The 18,574-nt window shown below is 44.3% G+C and overlaps 1 protein-coding gene across 1 annotated transcript; it reads left to right on the plus strand.

The window, feature by feature from the left end:
* Window positions 1-867: 867 nt before the first annotated feature.
* Window positions 868-16,744, plus strand: Cdk5alpha (Cdk5 activator-like protein). The gene is made up of 4 exons (XM_031919992.2): window positions 868-3,237; window positions 3,987-4,229; window positions 15,912-16,208; window positions 16,604-16,744. The coding sequence occupies exons 1-4, from the start codon at window positions 2,791-2,793 to the stop codon at window positions 16,697-16,699; spliced, it is 1,083 nt and encodes a 360-aa protein (XP_031775852.2). The 5' UTR covers window positions 868-2,790; the 3' UTR covers window positions 16,700-16,744.
* Window positions 16,745-18,574: the final 1,830 nt, after the last annotated feature.

The raw sequence follows: 18,574 nt of genomic DNA on the forward strand, positions 1-18,574 counted from the left end.
TCCTTCTTTTTTTTCGCGAAAGGTCCACGAAAGATCCTCCTCCCTCCTCGTCCTCATCGATCGATCCAATCGATCTAACCTAAATTTCCATGCAAACGTCATGCATACACCGCCCGTACACCCCAGAAACGCGTCGATGCCTCAACCATCGCTGAAAAGAGAAGAATCCGTGGCGTAAAATTGTCGGTGGTCGAGTCGAAAACCGCATAGCGGGAAGCAGGGGTCTACTAGGAGGGGGTCGAGAAACGTCAGCCCTCCTCGTCGAGGATAGAATCTCGACCTACGTTCAGGTCTCTTCCGGCCAAACATTCGCGGCGTAAGGGCCTCGAGAGAGGTTGTGGAAGGGGGTGGTAAATTCGTAAATTCGAGGAGAGGGCGGCGACGACGACGAAAGAACGGAAGAAAAGTTTGGGCGTATGCGGCGTGGCTGGTCTCCCTCTTCGTCTCACCTTCGCCACCCTTCTTCTTCGACCGGAGATCCTCCCTCTCCTCCGCTCCCTCTGCGTGTGTGTTCTCTCCTTCCTTGTCCCACCCTTCCTCTCCTCCCCCATCTCCCTCTCTCTCGCACGCACCCCCTCTCTTCGTATCTCTCTTTCCACCCCCGTACGTGCAATCGACGTAGCGCGTTTATCGAACGAGTGCGCGCGCAGCGATAACGGGGATGGGGCGTGCTACGTGTTGGTTGGTCGCAGAAAGACTGGCGGTGGACGGACGGGCGAGCGAAGTAACGAACGAGAGGATCGTGAAACGACGACGACGACGACGACGACGACAACGACGACGACGAGGACGAGGTGACGGTGACGGCGACGTCGGCGGACACGGGAGCACCAGACACGAATCGGAGCTCGCCGCGCCACTGTTTCCCGACCAGCTCTGTCAACACGCACACGCACATACATACACACACACACTCTCTCTCTCTCTCTCACACACACACACCATATACGGCCAACAACGCGCTTTGTCAACAGTGACAGCTCGTGTACTCGCGAGCGTGTACAGGTCAAAGTGGGTTTTACACGCGTAATTTCGAGAGGAGTGTGTTGCGATTGCCGGGACGAGGAGTTGTACGCGAGTTCGTCGAGGAGATAAAAACTGAGGGAGAAGAGGAAGCATTGGGATAGTAGGAGGAGATAGGAATTATATCGAAATACATCTGTGGTTGATCGAGAGATTAGCTCCCGGGAGGGGAGGCAGTAAACAAAGAGAGGTATTTCGAATGGTATCGAGAGAGGAGTGCGACGGAGAAGAGTGAACGTTCTCGTGGATGGTTTGTTGTTGGCTCGTATCGATCCATCGGGAAGGAAGGTTCGGGCTAATCCACGGATCTACGGGGAGGACCGCGTGGAGGGAACAACGACACTCGGGAAAGTGGTAAATCGAGTGCGACGGGAGTGCGACGACGAGGTGGTGCTGGTGGTGAACGGCGAACGAAAGGGATCGTGTGAAAGAATCGGAGGAGGGCTGTTCACCGGGGAGAAACCCGGGTGTAACCGTGCCTTTTGAGAGGTAACGACGAGAGGGAGGGAGGGAGGAAGGGTAATAATAATAATAATAATAATAATACATCTCGGTGAGGTGTATTCGGTGCGTCGCTTTTGTGTTTTCATTCACCCGATTGATCCTCCTCCTCGGAAAGGCGGAGGGCGGCGAGGAAGGCATCGATCGCTCGCCATTTTGCTCACGTCGACCGACATCTTCTCCACGCATCGACGACATTTTCCCTCGTGACAGTAAGACCCGAGGAGGGAAGTTCTCGCGGGCGTACCGATCCACGATCCGGCCGAGGAAAGAGTGTGCGCCGAATAAATCGCGCAGTATATTTTTTCGCGTACACTTGTTTCGTGGTATCGATCGCGGTTACCTGCACGACGTTCGAGGTTCTCTCCGGCCGAGGAGAGGGTACGCGATCGCGATCAGCCGACTACGAAACAGAGGACGAAGGTGAAGGAGAGAAGGAGGATAGAACAGAGGGAAGAAGAAGAAGAAGAAGAAGAAGAAGAGGAAGAGGAAGAAGAAGAAGTTGGGAATTAAGGGAAAGTAGAAAAGGGGGAGACAGGGTCGTCCAGATCGCAGGTAGAAGTCAGCAGGCTGGGAGGTCGGCTGAGCGAGGTGGTGGGTCCCGTCGTGGAGGAGGCCATCGAGCCAGGGGATGCCACCCCGTTGACGGGACCCTCGAGGGAGTCCTCGGTTCCCCGAGCCCCCCCGCCACCCCCACATCGCGTTACCACATTGAAACCACCGAGACCTCCGCCCACTACGTCTCAGCAAACACAGGATCCGGGTCATCAGACCCAGGAGGTGAACTCGGACGCTCCGAATCCGGGTCATCAGGCCCAGAATCCTGGACAACAGACGCAGAATCCGGAACACCAGTCTCGGAATCCGGACCACTCGACCCAGAATCCAGGCCACTCGGCCCAGAACCCGGCCCAGAACCCGGCCCATCATCACAATCCTGCCCAACAGAGCCAGAGAGCAGAGCAGCAACCAACCTCGGGCCAGAACCCAGGTCACCAGGCTCAGAATCCTGGCCATCAGGGTCAAAACCCGGGCAACCCGAGTCAGAACCCAGGTCATCAGTCGGCGAATCCGGGTCATCAGACTCAAAACCCTGGACACCAGCCCCAAAACGTGAGACAACAAAGTCAAAATCCCAGTCATCAGGCGACGCAGACGCAACAACAGCCACCGTCTCAACCGCAACCACAGCCGCCACCACCACCGCCACCGCAACAACAACAACAACAACAACAACAACAACAAGTAGAGAACCGAACCAGCAGCATGGGTACCGTGTTGTCGTTCAGCCCGCGTGACAGACGCGGTTCCGTGTATCCTCCACCGGGCCATCAGCATCCCGCTGATTTCACGTTGAACAATTTCAATTACGAGCAGTTGAACAACGCGAAGAACCGGGAGAACAAGAGCGGCGTTGCTACGGTGGCGCCGGCGCCGCCTACGAATCATCCGCCTACGAACAATAACTCGTTGCAAAACAACAATATCAACCTGAACAACAACGACAATGCGAGAATCATCTCGGAGAAGAACGCCCTCGAGAAGAACCTGAAGAAACACTCGTTGTTCATAAACGCGTTATCGTGGAAACGGTTCAGCACGTCGAACAACAACAAGAAGAAGCTCGACAATAAGAACAAGAACATCGGGTTCAGGCAACCGCTCGATAACATACCCATCGTCGATAAGAATAAGAACATACAGACGCCTCAGGTGAGTTTTCTTCGTTTTCGAGCTTTTCTTCTCGATTCAAGTTCATTGAAATTTTTTTTACGAATTCAATTATCGAAGCATGAAATACTCGAAAAGTACAAAAATACCACCATAGTGGCACCTTTTTCGAGAAACTTTTTTCATCGATATTACTTTTTTCGATATTAATATTGAAATCAATTGAATATAAAATGAATATAAAATTTTGAAAAGATAGTTATACGCAATACCAATACCGTGTGTCGTGGATTTTTCTTTTTTCTTTTTATAAATATCCAAGAACATCGAAAACGACTGTCCTCTATCTATAAGTGCAATATGATGCAACGGTTTACGTGGCCGATTGCGGCAACAGTGGCCCGTTTTCACCTAGTAGATATCCACCAAGTAGCCTCGAACCTCGAGTCTCGTGCAAAGAGCATCGTAGGTGCTTTGACCCTAGATACGATCGAAAGAATATCGATCCTATCTACGTTTCCCTCCGTCTACGTTTCACGGTTGTGTATTTTTCTCCCCCTCTGGCCAAAGAGATTCCCTCGAAAGGAGCTCCTTTCAATTTTTATCGGCCCACCTCCTCGTCAAGGATTCCGGTCTAAAACGGAAACCGAGACTCCCCCGGTCGACGGATGGAATTATTTATCGCCACCCCATCTTTTCACGCTCGAAAGATAGAGTACCTCCCTCTGTGTGGATGTGTGTGCGTGCGTGCAGTTTTTCGAAGAATTAATCCGCCATTTTATCGGAAGCAGACGAAACCGCCGGCGTCGAACAACAATCACAACACGCACAACCCGACGTGCGAGAAGCTCGTGCAGAAGCCTTTGCCTCCGAAGCCAAGGAAAACCGTGATCCAGGCATCGACCTCGGAATTGCTCAAATGCCTCGGCGTCTTCCTTCACAGGAAATGCACCCGTTTAAGAGACTTCCAGGCTGGCGACGCTGTCATGTGGCTGAGGACCGTCGACAGAAGCCTACTGCTTCAAGGATGGCAGGTGAGTAATTTTGAAGGGGGGCGGAAAAAAAAGAACGTAACGGAAACGAGGAAATTTCGTGTTATTTCGATTATTTGGAGGTAAAATATGTTTCAGAATTTGGTCTTGAGGATTTATTGTAAGGAAAAGTAGAGAAGTCGTGTAAAGATCAATTTCGTTTCTTCCGTGGAGAAGTTATTAATTTAGAGAGGATATTTTAATTTCAATTATTTAGTACACGAGATAGAAAGAAACGAAGAAATTTGGGTTTGTATCTTCCGCGTATTTTACACGATGAAATATCCTTTAAAGAAATTGATCTTTCACTAGTAGTTCGATAGAGTTTTTACAAGTTACGAAAGTTATTAATGCATCCAATGCAATTAAAGTCGACCTTCACGCGTTCTCTGCCTAGAAAATGGAACACTCTATATAGTTCTTTAATTCTACTACATACCTCTCCGATGCAATAAAAACGTTCACAACGAACGTTTCTTTAAAAGAGAAAAGAAGAAAAAGAAAGAAATTGTTAATTCGTCGAAAATTAAAATTAAAATTACATCTCTCCTAACCCTCGTAACACTATTCTTTCTTATTCGCATCGTAGTATCTCAAAAGCGTTATTAAATTGTTAGAGGCACGTTTCAAGACACGTTCGAGCAACGGATCGCGCTCGATAACAGAGAGCAACCAATTAACGATAACGCGATAATTAATATTTATCCTGAGCACGAGGCATTCCATACCCGTTATCTGATCAAAGCCATCCATCATTATCGCGAATATCGCGATAATGAGTTAATTAAGGCAGGCACCAAACGATTCACCGTTATAACCGATCAAATTACCATTAGCCAGAGGCGAGAGAAACGAAAGCTCTCTGTCTCGGATAAGCTTCACCGATCGAAAACAACGTTCGCATCGGGGCGGAAGATTATTTGCCTCGAGCGAGAAATCCTCGTCATCGATCGCCGTCCATTCCTCCTCCGTGTCGATGCATATATTGGGGGCTGGTAAAATGAGAGAAAGGGTGTCACCGCTTACTTGTTAGACGAAAACGAGATCCGCCATTGAACGCGTGTACTCGTCCACCCTCCACTCCACGTTTCTTACATCGAACTCTCGCTCTTCTTCTTTCGTTTTCCACTCTCCAGGGTGCACGTTAATATTCCCCGCGGGAATACGAGAAACAGAGAGAGAGAAAGAGAGTAACGAGATCCAACCACGCCACAATGTTAGTCACAATATGTCACGAAGGGAATTAAGCTTTCCGCGAGACGAAACACCAGCCTCCGTTTAGCCACCGCATCCATATGGTACTTGAAGGCGCGACGAACCGTTCGCTGCACACGGATAATATAGCTGGAATAGAATGGCTGCGCGAAAAGTGGAGGATCGATGAAACGGGTCTCCCTTCGAATTTCGTTTTCGTGTCTCGAGTAATATTATGCTAATGAGTTTACGCGATTGCGGTTTATGCTAATTTTATCGTCTTCGTTGATGGGGATCGTCGAGTTTCGATGGACAACAAGGTGTGTTCTTTCTTATCGTTTTGTTTATTTTACAGTTTTGACGAATGAAAAATGAAAAATGTATTAATCATTGTTGCACGTTACTTCCACGTGTTAATCGTTTACGATACAAAGTTATTTTTAAGATGTTCAACGATCGAGAAGAGAAGAATTCAATTCTGCAAAGTTATTTCTTACAAGAAGAATTAAGCGTATTTATGACACGCTGTTGTAGACGGAAAAATAAAGGATTATTTATAGAATCGTCAGATAATTCGTTTAGATTTCTATGGTATAGCTTTGACGTGTTTCGAGTCGATTAACGAGCGCTCGAAGAGTAGAAAAGAGAGGAAAGCGTGTCCTTCGGACAAAGTTGATTCTCGTGTCGGGCGTATCATTATCGCTCAAGACACGATGAATAAAATGGAATTCCATTTTCGATGTATTTGTCGGTGAAAGTCGATCAACGCGAATCAAGACGTTGGAGAAATATTCCGATTTCCTTCTTTTGTCAATGGAATACATTGCTGCCGGGTAAAAAGGGGGGCGGACGAAAATTGTACGCGTGTATTTGTGGTTCTCCAGAGTAAATCCGAAAGAATGAAACAGAATGGAAAAATACGAGCGAATATCAAATTAGGTCAAGCGCTGACGTATAATTAAACACCACCTTGAATTCAAGTAGCGCAAGTGAATTTATCGTTTTTATTTTCGCCCACGAAAACCAACACGAACCTCCTTCCTCAAATGTCCAACCCCTTTTCTCGAAATGTGGTTTCTTTTTTCGCGTTTGGAAAAATTTCTCTCTCTCTCCCTCGTGCGTGGGCGAGATTCCTCTTCGACTGTCCCTTTTCTCGCGCCAGCACGAAGGTCATTATCGATTATCCGGCTTTACGAGCTATCACGCGTCGTTACGCTGCTTTTCGTGGAAAATCATCATCGTTCTACCCACGAAAATGATATTTACTCTACCGTGGCTTCTCTTCCGTCACGAGTGACGTTCACGTACTGACCACTATCTTGGGAACAATTTGATCGCGGTCACGTGAATCGGGTAATCTCCATCGATTACGTAAAACCATATTTCTAGTACTCTTCTCTCTCCTTTTTTTTTTTTTTTTTATTGCATCGAACTTTCAAGAACTTTATTTATCTTCTCGGTAAAGTTCATCGAGATCCTTTATTTTTAGAATCGTTTCAATCCTTTGTGCCACAATGTTTTGTTCTTGATGCACGGTGTTGCTGAATCGTCAATGACTTCTATTCCGTCGAAAATTTTATCGAAGATGAAACAGAGATAAGATAAGACGACACGTAAACTCTTTATTTAAGATTACTCTTTATTTAATTTTATATATATATATATATATTTTATCTTTTGAATTTATTAAAAAAATAATAATAATACCGATGAAAAGCGTATTATAAATTTTTAAAATAAAAAAATTAGATTAGATGACAAAACGTATTAAGATTGACACGTTTATGCAAACTATATTTCCCATAAATTCGAGATGCGATTTTCAGATAAATCCATCCCCGAAATGAATGCACACGAGGGTCTTGGTCTTATCTTTACTACGCTTGAAAAATCGTCCATTAACGTCCATTCCAATGTCCATTTTTAAAGCTTCGATTATATTCTCCCCCTTTTATCGTCGGGCGATTTTCTCATTCTTTTATCAACGTCAGCGACGAGGAGAGGGGATGATCGAAGAATAACAGGAATGTTCTAAAGTTGATTCATCTATATTCGTCCACAACATTTCGACGATTCGGTTAAAATATTTACACATTCATGGCGCTAATCCAGTTTTCGAAACGTTCGATCGAAATGCGACATTTCCATGGACACGCAGTCGCGTGTTTTTTCCAACCAAATGTCAACATCGATTTTTTGATCTGTAAAACGTTAGCATTAATAATAATGATTACGAAAAATCTCTTTCATCTCTTCCCTTTTGATCCTATTATACGCGCATTAACGATTGTAATTTCGTATAATCTTCTTTCAAATTTGATTTACCAATCTATCGATCCGAGCTATAATATAATAAAAATTCAATCTGGACGAGTGGAAAAAATAGTATTCGATAACACTTTTAAAGGTTTTTCTTCTTTGATAAATTCAAAATATTGTAATCATATCGCGGATTGCATTGGATTCGTCAGTCAGCGACAATGAAAAGAAGGATGGTAAAAGAGTAATCGCATTTTATCGCTTTCATAAAACTTCTGCTTCTGTGTAAACTCTTTTTTAAACTCAATTTTCTCAGTTTATAAAGTAACGAACTTTGTAAAACGCATTAATACGCAAAGTGAAAAAGTCACGCTTCACGCTATGATTTATAATCTTTAATGCGGGTTAAGAATAAAAAAAAAAAAAAAGAAAAAAATTCTAAAATAAATGGCGACTGTCGTTTTATAGGAATTCCCGCAAAGAAATACGGGAAACAATATGTTTTCAAAAGCTGTTCAAAAGCTGCAATCCGAGCAAAAGTCACGGTGTTTTCACAATGGCCGTTCGCGAACGACGAATGTATCATTGATAATACATCCACGCTCACATCGACCCCTAATAAGGGGTGGCATGGAACCCATCCACGTGCGTGTGTTTATTCGTCTGAGCGAGTATATGGTGTAGGCAAATATACACAGAGCCGCGGCTTTCGCTGTCAAAGGCTCTCTTTAGCGATCCTCGTCAGAGCTACCCTGTTTTTCAACCCCAAATCCTACTAGCCCTTACGCTCACCACTCGTCTCTGGCTCTCTGAGTGGCCAGGACCGATTCCATTTCCTACGAACATTTCTTCTAATATCTATTCGAGATCCACGAACCTATCTATAAAAGTACCCTTGGCAATCTTTCTTTTCTGAAGGGAGAGAAAGAGAGAGGAAGAAAGAAATGCAGTGGTTCTCAAAGTGAAGTAGTTTTTAGTGATGATTTTTAACATTTAAAAATTCTACGTATAACTTATAGTGATATTAGATCACTGTTTAACGACAATTATTTCGTTTCATATTAGTTTGATATATAGATATATAATTGAAATTAAAAATATGCTCGAAAATATTCTCGATATAAATCTATTTTCATTCAATTTATTTTTTTTTTTTTTTACCTTAAAAATTGTTTTACGATAATGACATTATCAAACGAGTGACGATATTAAAACTGATAGAACGGATATAATTCGAAAGTTGATCATTCCATGACAATCTAACGTATTAATTTTTTCTTAATTTCCCTGCACGAAGAGAAGGCGATAAATTAAAATTAAGAAAAAAAAGCATCTCTAATTTAACATCTTCTCACATCAAAATATTGTACACCATTACGCAATTGCCAGTGTAATTTATATTAGAAGAGAATTACCTACGTACGAATCTCGTGACCAAGCAAGGATCGCCTTCGTCATCACGAGCCCTTCAATTCAACAACGGGACAATTATTTTTAGTTCGATACACCTTGGTTACGTTCATCATCTACTCGTCACCTACTTTCCACCAACGGGCTCCCTATAATAAACTGACTAAAATCCTTTTATAACCAGGCTCGACGCTTTTTCTCCCATTCCCCAGTTCATCCCCCATGCGGCACTAATTCGCAAGTGCTATGGGTACGCGTTTTTTTTTTTTTTTCCTCTCTCTTTCTCTCGCCACCAGAAATTGGAACGCGCTGCACGGTTAATTATAAAGAACGGCCGCGTAATCGATAGAGAGAGGGAGAAAGGAGGGGGGAAGGTATCGAGAGGGGGTGGACGTGGCGAGAGGCGCCACGGAAAAATGTGTGTGCAGCAATGTGCAACATCGGGGAAAAACCGCGTGAAGGGGGTGGGAGTCGAGGGTCACGTGCGTGTAACGGCAACGTCGCAGAGAGCCACCCCTTGGCTAGTGTGGAAATATGCGGGGTGCCAGGCCAGGGACGTTCACCCTTCGGTTTTAATTGCAAAAGGGGAGACGACCTCTTACCGAACCCCAGAGCTTCTTACCCTTAGGGAGAAGAAACTCGCGGCGAAGGGATTGCTCGAGAAAAATAAAAAAAATTTACCAGCTTTTATTCCTCGTCTACCCGAAACTACTTGCCAAACTGTTTATTCTATTTTCTAATCTAATCGAAATCGAATTTATCGAAACGATGCAATCGTTATCCTCGGTTTTAAGGAATTGGATTACAGTTGGTGGAAATTTTTTTTACCGTGAATGAGGATAGTTGAAGCAGGTACTCGCTTGATGAAGTTATCGGTTATATCGGTTCGAGAGGAAAGAATTTCCACGTGGTTGAAAGTTGCTCGTTAAAGTAACTCGAACTTGGTTTGATTTATTTGAAATAGGAGTTTGCCGGGTGTAGGGAGAAGTTTCGTGCGGGTAAACCTTGGTGTTGGATGTTCGCCGGATCGTGGTTGTATCGAATTATCGAAAGCTCCAATAGTGTTACGTAAAAGTTGGCTTTATCGATTGCACGCTGCGAAACCAAATGGTATACTATTATTAAATATCGGGCGAAATTTTTTTTTTTTTTTATCAGCCGCTGGGTTGCAAAAATCATTCATCTATGAAGAATGATCGAGTTAAAAAAAATATTTTTATTTACACGCAAACGAATCTGGAGCAAACGCGTTTCGTTCGTCGCGTCGAGAAAACATTTTAAAGGAGAAAGAGATTAATGTATGATAACGTGCTTTCTTTCTCTTTTCTTTTCTTTTTTTTTTTTTTTTTGAAAATGATTTAACCTTCAATGAAAGATACATTGCTCTCGTTTGGAAAGTTTTACAAGAACGATTAATGATAAAATTATTCGCAGTGCAGACTTTGATGCAAATGGGGCAATCAGATACCCTGAATAATTTTCCATCGTGCTTTCTACCACTTCTCCTTGCAGATGCCACTTAATTCGACGTTAAGTGGCGCGCATAACAACGACGGTCATCGAGGCGACGACTGTAATGGCGGAATACACTTTCTCAGAAATTGTGCTGCCTCGTATGAAACAGAGTGAAAAAAAAAAAAAAAAGTAAAAGCTCAACGAATCTTAAAATATAACTAAAGTAATAATGTAAAAATATAATATCACGTGTAATGATATAATAGAATAATAGCCATGACAAATTCGCGGTATAGTATACTTTTGTAATAACGAACCATTAAAAGATTTAAGCAGTTAATAACAGGAATAAATCTCAAAATACAATATATTTGAAAATAAATTTCGTAAAGTGATTCTCTATCTCACAATCTTGTCTAAAATTACAAGTCACGAATATGTAATTATTAAGTAAGTAAGGGTAAAAATATTTATTTCACTATTTTTGGTGCCTCGTATTTTTCGTAGAAATTATACACATGTTACTTCGTTTATATAGCGGAGAAACAAAACGACAAGAAATCACGCTCTCTTCCCTCCGAGGTTTCTACTTGTCGACGTAGAACCGCAAATCGATCGCGCACGTGCTCAAATCTAATCAGTCAAGGGTGACACATGCAGCCTGTTCTAGAAACACGCTGCATATCGAGGGCGTCGACAGATCTCGCGCACTCGATGCATTTTATAGTAAATAAAATTCGATATTTCCACGAAAACAGGAAGATAAAAATAAAAAAAAAAAAAAAAAGGAAAAAGAAAAAGGAAACAAATTACGATCGTATTAATCCAACAATTTGCTAAAAATAAATCCTCGGTAGATGAACTAAACGTGTCTTTTTTAATAGAATTACGTAGAGGTAGCAATAATTCTAATTGATTGCGAGATTACAATTGGAATATTCTAGAGTAACGCCATTCTCGTTTCCAGTATTCGCATAACCTCTTTCTCCAGCGGAAACATCGTCGAACCTTCAATCCGTTAGATGTCACTCTTCAAATCTTCCAGTAGGTTTATTCACAACGAAGGATTCCAATCTGAAGCGAGATCGATTTAATATCAATCCACTTTTCTCTGACAAGTTTACTCGTTGGCGCAAAAGCACGTGACTCGAGAACGGGTTTGACGATCGTGAAACACAGAGATACGAGCAACACGTAGACCATTTAAGTAAGAACGTTAATCCATTTTGTCTAGACGGTAAATAGAAGAAGGTTGAACGTCATTGCGGAGAATCTCGTTAAAGGGAAACCATATACACCGATGGAATTGTTTTCCATACTCGCAATGCGGTCAATATGACGACAAAGAGGACGCGAAAGATACGTTCTTATCTCGTTTTTGTCAACAAGAAGCCGAATAAAATTTCGATTCTTAAATATCCGTGGTGATCCGTAATCACGTGTGCTCACGTGTTCCATCTTTCTCGCTGTATAATTTAATGTACACGTTGTTATAATCGTGTTTGACAAACGCGTGAAAAGATTTTCTCTCTAAGTTAAAAACTTTCCCTCTTCATTTTAATGAGTTTCTTTACGCATAATTAATTTTTTATTTGAAAAAAATTTTTGCTATCATTGTGAATTCTCTTTGAATACGACAGCATTCAATCTTCATGTAACACTGATTCTCATAAAAAAGCAAATCAACTAGAGACACTGTAGAGAATGTAGATTTATATTTATGATGAGATATACGTTGCTGCATCGCGATAAAGCTATTAATAAAAAGAACTTGCAAAATTCAAGGAATTGTCAAGCACCACTTTAAAAATGATATTCGAAGAAGAGAGAAAAAATGTATCTAACGAATCATTATTAACATTCTCTATAAATAACCGCGTCAAAAGCAGCCACGTCAAATTCAATCAGACGTAAAAGAATGATCCCTTGAATACCACACACACACACACACACACACACGCAACATCAAAGAGACACTTTCGTCTGGTGACGGACGATGATTTCCTCGCGTTGATCACACAGATCTAAAAGGCCTGTTGACACCTGATGACAATTCCTCGTCGTATGTACAGAATCTGGAAAATTCAATTAGAACCGTTGGATCTTAATAAGCTGATGAGAAATGAAAAGCGGTTACAGAGCGGTTCTAGTAGGGATGCAGGCCGCTCACCCCTGGCAAATATCGACCAGGACGAATATATCTACTTTGTTCATACTCGTGCTCTCTGTGTCGCCGTTTTTCCACCCTCCTCCAACGCTTTGGCCATGTTACATCCAAGCAGGTGTACGCCTCTGTGAGGCGATCAAGACACGTGGAAACGATGTAAACGTGATATCACCGTGGTATCGAGTACACGGGAGAGGTATTTATTTTAAAAATAAATTGCTCCTCCTTTGCCATACACGATTGCCCTGCTCTCTCTCTCTCTCTCTGTCTCTTCCTTTCTCCCTCCATGCTCGATACACACAACGACCAATTAATATCAAAAGCTATTATCTGTCCTGAAAAACGGAAATAGTCGGGCTAATAATAGTCGTGAGCTCGATGTTTTGTAACTTAGCTACCGCGAGACCCTCTCTTTTTTTTTTTTCTTTCCTTTTTGAAGTTTGCACAGTTTCCCTTCCTCCTTTTTCGCTCCTCAATATCGACTCGGCTCGGCTCGCCTCTCTTTTCACGGGGGCTACTTTCTCCACGCTTTCTTTCCATCCACTCTTCTCTCCCTTTGTCACGAGCGATATCGTTAACGTTAAGGAAGACTTCAAAGAAACTCGTCGTTAACTGTCGTTCTTCGACACACATTTCTGGAAAACATCTATTGCGACTCGACCGAACTTCCGATTTTTCGAGTGTAATACACACTTTTCAATTGACTTTTCTTCGTTAGCACGAAGTGTGCGTTGAGCGTATATAAAAATTGCAACATTCTAGAGAATTCTGGTTCTGTAAAATTAACTCGAGAATGTAGATGATAATATGTAAGGCTTCTATATATATAAGGCTTCGTTTTCGAGAAAATTGACAGTGAAATGGATTGCTGCATCCATAATATGCGAATCTATCTATTTTTACGATTTGATTTTTCTCGAAGCCTTTGTAAAATGTGAAATTTTATTATGTTCGGCTTAATTTTGAATCGTCCTCTTTTGGTTTAACTGGTATTGTATTACGATCTTCCTAATAGATCCGTACATATTTAATACAAAATTACGAGTTATAAATTTATTTCCTATTAATAAATTCTCATAGCAATATATAAGATGATACTTCGGGATGTTAAGCTTTACTTAATCCTTTGTCTGTTAACGTTACAATAAGTAAACTTGATGCACAAGAAGATATAGGAAAGCTGAATTTCTTTCAAGGCATTGTCATGATCCGACAGCGTTAAAACATTTAAAGAAAGAATCGTGAATCACGTACCCTTTTTCAACATTAATCCACTACTTTCTTCTACTCTTTTGACCTACGTATCTATCCATACACACACATACACACACACACACACACACACACTCTCTCTCTCTCTCTCAATTTTATATTCAAAGCGGAACGAGTCTTTGACCCTTCGAGCAATCTCTCTCGTCCCTTTCCTCGAGTTATCGTCCAATTACAACGAATGCTTTGTGATAATTAAAACGTACGCTGGTGATCACAGGCGTGGCAGTTCTTCCGCTCGTGCACAAAGTTTCTTGCACGTATGGATGCATCGAGATGACAGGATCAATGCTCTCGATATTCCTCACGATTTTATTACGGCTTGATTTGAAATATCCGTGGCTTTGATGAGATTGTTGCAAATTTCAAATCTTTATTTATTCGTTCAATCGCTTGATCTTTTTGTTCGCTGTGAATCCAAAGTGTCGAAAACGGCTGCACGATTTTTGTCAATGCTATTATCGAAATTAAGAAATAAACTTTTGTTGTTTTCTCGTAAGCTTCGTTGTCGAAGAAAATATTTTTCAATCATAGCGTCGTCTGATGCGAAGAGAAAAGAAAATCTAACTTTTGCAAAGTATTATATTTCAGAATGAATAAAATGGTGATTTTATAATCGTTTTATTTTATCTCCTGATATCCCTTCCAATTTTATTCTCATTCTACGAATAAGAAAATAAGCGAGACAAGTGTAAAATGAACACGGCCACACGATTATGGACACCATTGAGAATGCATTAGAATCAATGGAACCGCAATTGATCTGAGAGCACTTAAGGAGACGATGTACTTTGCCACGCCACGTTCTAATTCGCTAATGATTCGGAGGACTTCGTTTCTGGAGCAATGAAAACGACTTTGATAAAGGACAGCTGGCGAAATTAGACAACTCCGTGGTCGTTAATATTTAACGCGTGAATGGAAATAGACGTGTCCAGGTCGTGATATTAACGTGTACGCTGTTCTGTCCTGGGGGAAGAATGTGTTGCTATAGATTGTGCAATATTTCTCATTGACTGAGAAGTATAATTAAAAATCAGACAATTTGTCAATTTTTAAAATATTAATTCGACAAAATTTACATACTTATTTTAAAAGAAATTATTTCTTCCGTTTTGTAACATCTAAGAAAGGTGATGTACGTATGTTTGAAATCATCACAATTTCGAGAATAGACGAAAAACAGTGATCCGACAAAAGCCGCAAAGAGTCTTCTCGAGAAGATAAGCGTTGTTCGAGATTGCGGAAGAAGAGGCCGCGAAATATCGTTTCCCTTTGGAGGGAGCGCGATGAAAAGAAGACCTGTCGCAATCGAGGTATCGAGCGGCGACTGACATCGAGTGCTACAATGCCGATTGCAATTTCGCAACCGTGGCACGTAATGTGACACTGCTCGTGAATCATCCCTTTCTGCCGGTCGATTCTCGACGAGTATCGTCTGCGCCGCTCTTGCCAGCCAAGAAGAAGCACCTCACCTGAATGCGCGGAAGTATAATGGAGGCGCATCGAATGTCTGTCCGTAGGGCCCTCTCTGTACTCGTAGGAATTCGATTCTATTCGAATCGAGGTTGTCGCACAACTCTTTCTCATCGTTGCGTTGGAACTCTGTGATAGAAGATGGATTCTTTTACTTCGAGAGAAAGAATTTTTTCATCGATGGATGTTTTATAAAGATAGTGGACTAGGAATGCATCGTCTCGATTATTTTCAATCATTAACGAAATCTTGTTCGTTGTTGTTCCTTTAACTTTGGGGAAAAGAATCTTGTTGAAAGTGGTATCGTCTCGATTATTTTCAGCGTTGAGTGAAATTTAATCAACGAATTTAATTTCGTCGAAGCGATTTCTCGAAAGTAAAATTCCATTAATAATTAAGATTGTCACGACTGTACATATAACATGAGAAACTAACGCGAAAACGTTTTCCAACAGGATGTCGCGTTCATCAATCCCGCCAACGTTGTGTTCATTTATATGCTGGTGAGAGAGTTGGTCGACGGGGACGAGGCTTCCGAAAGGGAGCTTCAAGCAACGGTTTTAACGTGCCTCTACTTGAGCTACAGCTACATGGGGAACGAGATCAGCTATCCCTTGAAACCGTTCCTCATCGAGGACAGCAAAGACAAGTTCTGGGATAGGTGCTTGCTGATCGTGAACCGGTTAAGCTCCGAGATGCTGCGAATCAACAGCGAACCCGGATTCTTCACGGAGGTCTTCACCGAACTGAAGGTTCGTACTTCATTCGTTGTGATCCAATCTTCGTGCATTTATATCGAATTGTCCATTATTCTTGGAAACGATACAACGAGGTCGTGAATTGAAACGGGTATCGATTGGCCCAACCTGATTATTCACGACGCCTGTACCCGTCGATTCTCCGATTTGGATGCTCGAAAGAACAGAATCGAACGGAAGAAGAATCGATCTTTCGAAAAATGTGAAACTAAAACTTCACGAGTTCCGTCCACGTATCATCGAATCATAGCGATCTTGTATATCGTCCGATCGATCTTTACGACCTCGCTACATCGTTTTCCATCGGCATCTGCCTCGTCTTTAAACTCTAGACTTAGATTATAATGAAAATGGGGCCGAATAATCGAGAGAGAAAACCGTGAAAACAGGCGTGCGGAGCTGGCGATCGAGGCAGTCTGCCTGGTACCGGCCTCGAACGGAGCCTCGTCGTCTCCGGAGTCGCGGTACCCACCAAGGCGGCTTGACGGAGCTACACACACTTGCTGGTGCGCATCGACAGGCACGGCTGCGACGTCACGACACTCTGACGACGGCCGTCGCGACGACGAGGAGCTGCCCCCGCAGCTTGACCCCTCCGCATCGACCTCGACCTCGACGTTGCATCGACAACCACATCATCATCACCATCATCACCATCATCACCGACCTAGCCGCGACGATGGGGAGGCCAGCGGCCGATGTCCGTCCTGTGGCCAGAAACGGCGGGAGGAGATCTTGCTCGCCATCGAGGACCTGGACGCGATCGAGTCGGCGCCCCTCGAGTCCCAGAGGACGCCCACCACCCAGAGGACGTGCAGCTGCGACGTGCAGGTGGACGCAGCCGGCCGGGATCTGCCCAAGTATCGAAGCATCGACTCGAGATGGGCCGACGGTAGCTTCCTCTCCCCCGACGAGCAGATCTGGAATCTGAAGAAGCGCACCAGCGAGGGGACCGAGTTTCGATGGGCCCTGCACACGTCGAGCACGGATCTGGACCTGGCCAAGAGGACGAGATGCAGCTGCCACAGCCTGACGCCGGAGGACAAGAAGTCGCAGGACGTGCAGCGAGGCGATCTCAGGAAACACCACAGCGCGGAGACGGACAAATGGTCGATCAAGCCGGATTATCTGAAAACGCCGATGCACGATCTGAGGAAGCACAGCAGCGACGACACGAGAATGGCGAGGGAGGCGAGGTGGCTTCAGGTGCCGGAGGTGTTGCCCAACCCGAAGCCAAGATGCACCTGCCCCAAGTCGAAGATCTTGGCGCCTTCGCCGCCCGCGGAGCCGAAGAAATCACCGGAACAAGAAGCGGAGAAGCCGACGACGAAGGAGGAGCCGGAGAGGAAACTGTACTACTCCGCGTCGATGACGGTCGAGCGGAAGGAGGAGGAGCCGGTCGTGGAACCGGCGCCGCCCGAGAAACCGGAACTGAAGAAGCACGCGAGCGAAGACACAAGGCTAGTGAGGACCGAGAGGGCGAGGGAGAGACCGAAGCTTGAACGATCGCACGCGAGGGTCGACAGTCAGACGTCGAAGAAATGGGGGATGAAGGAGAAGGTGAGCAGCCCCGACGAGGTGAAGAAGGCTCGTTCGAAATGGGCCATGAAATCCCACTTCTCGTTGCCCGTCGAAAGGAAGGACTCCAAGTGGAGGAGTCAGGAGTCGAGCGAGGGTTTCAAGAGCAAGAGTTTGAAGGAACGGCCCAAGTACAGTATTCGTAGGAGCATGTCGCCGGAGCCGGATCCCCGCCAGGTCACCAGGTTGGAGAACAGGATCGTTCGAAGGTTGATCTCCCCCGAGATCACGATCACGAACGCGAAATGGGCCCCGTACGAGGACGCTTCGCCCCTTCCCACCATAGGGATCAAGAAACGGGAGCCGAAGCACATCAGCGAGATCAAATGGACCCCTTACGACGGCTCGCCGTCCGAGGGCGTCGTGGGCGGGAGCTTCGCTGTCCAAGAGCCGGAGGAGCCGAAATCCTGGTCGCCGTTCCACAACGTGACGCCTACGCACCACCCGCCTCCCGAGGCGACGCCTTGCAGAAGCGACGACGAGGATTTCCGGTGGAGGATCCTCAACCAGGTGTCCGCGTTCCCGATCTATCAAGGCGGATGGAAGGACGAATCGCCGGAACGAACTCCTCCCAAGAAGGTGCAGTCACCGGTCGATCTGTCCCCGCCGATCTGGTCTCCTCAGGTTCCCGCCAGCCCCGTGAAAAGGCAGAGATCTCAACAACAACAGCAACAATATTCTCCGCAACCCGTTCAGAGGAAGAGCTTGATCAAGGGTCGCGGGTTGTCGAAGAAGAAGGCTCTACGGGCGAGGTCGGAGAGTCATCAGGTCGGAGGAGAGGA

This window comes from Apis florea, unplaced genomic scaffold, assembly GCF_048593485.1.
Source record: "Apis florea isolate Af1SG1 unplaced genomic scaffold, ASM4859348v1 contig_3158_pilon, whole genome shotgun sequence".
Classification (NCBI taxonomy): domain Eukaryota; kingdom Metazoa; phylum Arthropoda; class Insecta; order Hymenoptera; family Apidae; genus Apis; species Apis florea.

Excerpts from the sequence above, each read along its gene's own strand:
- Cdk5alpha (XM_031919992.2), top strand. The coding sequence starts at position 2,791 with ATGGGTACCGTGTTGTCGTTCAGCCCGCGTGACAGACGCGGTTCCGTG. Across the intron at positions 3,238-3,986 it reads AGAACATACAGACGCCTCAG|ACGAAACCGCCGGCGTCGAA; the intron begins GTGAGTTTTCTT and ends TATCGGAAGCAG. Across the intron at positions 4,230-15,911 it reads TACTGCTTCAAGGATGGCAG|GATGTCGCGTTCATCAATCC; the intron begins GTGAGTAATTTT and ends GTTTTCCAACAG.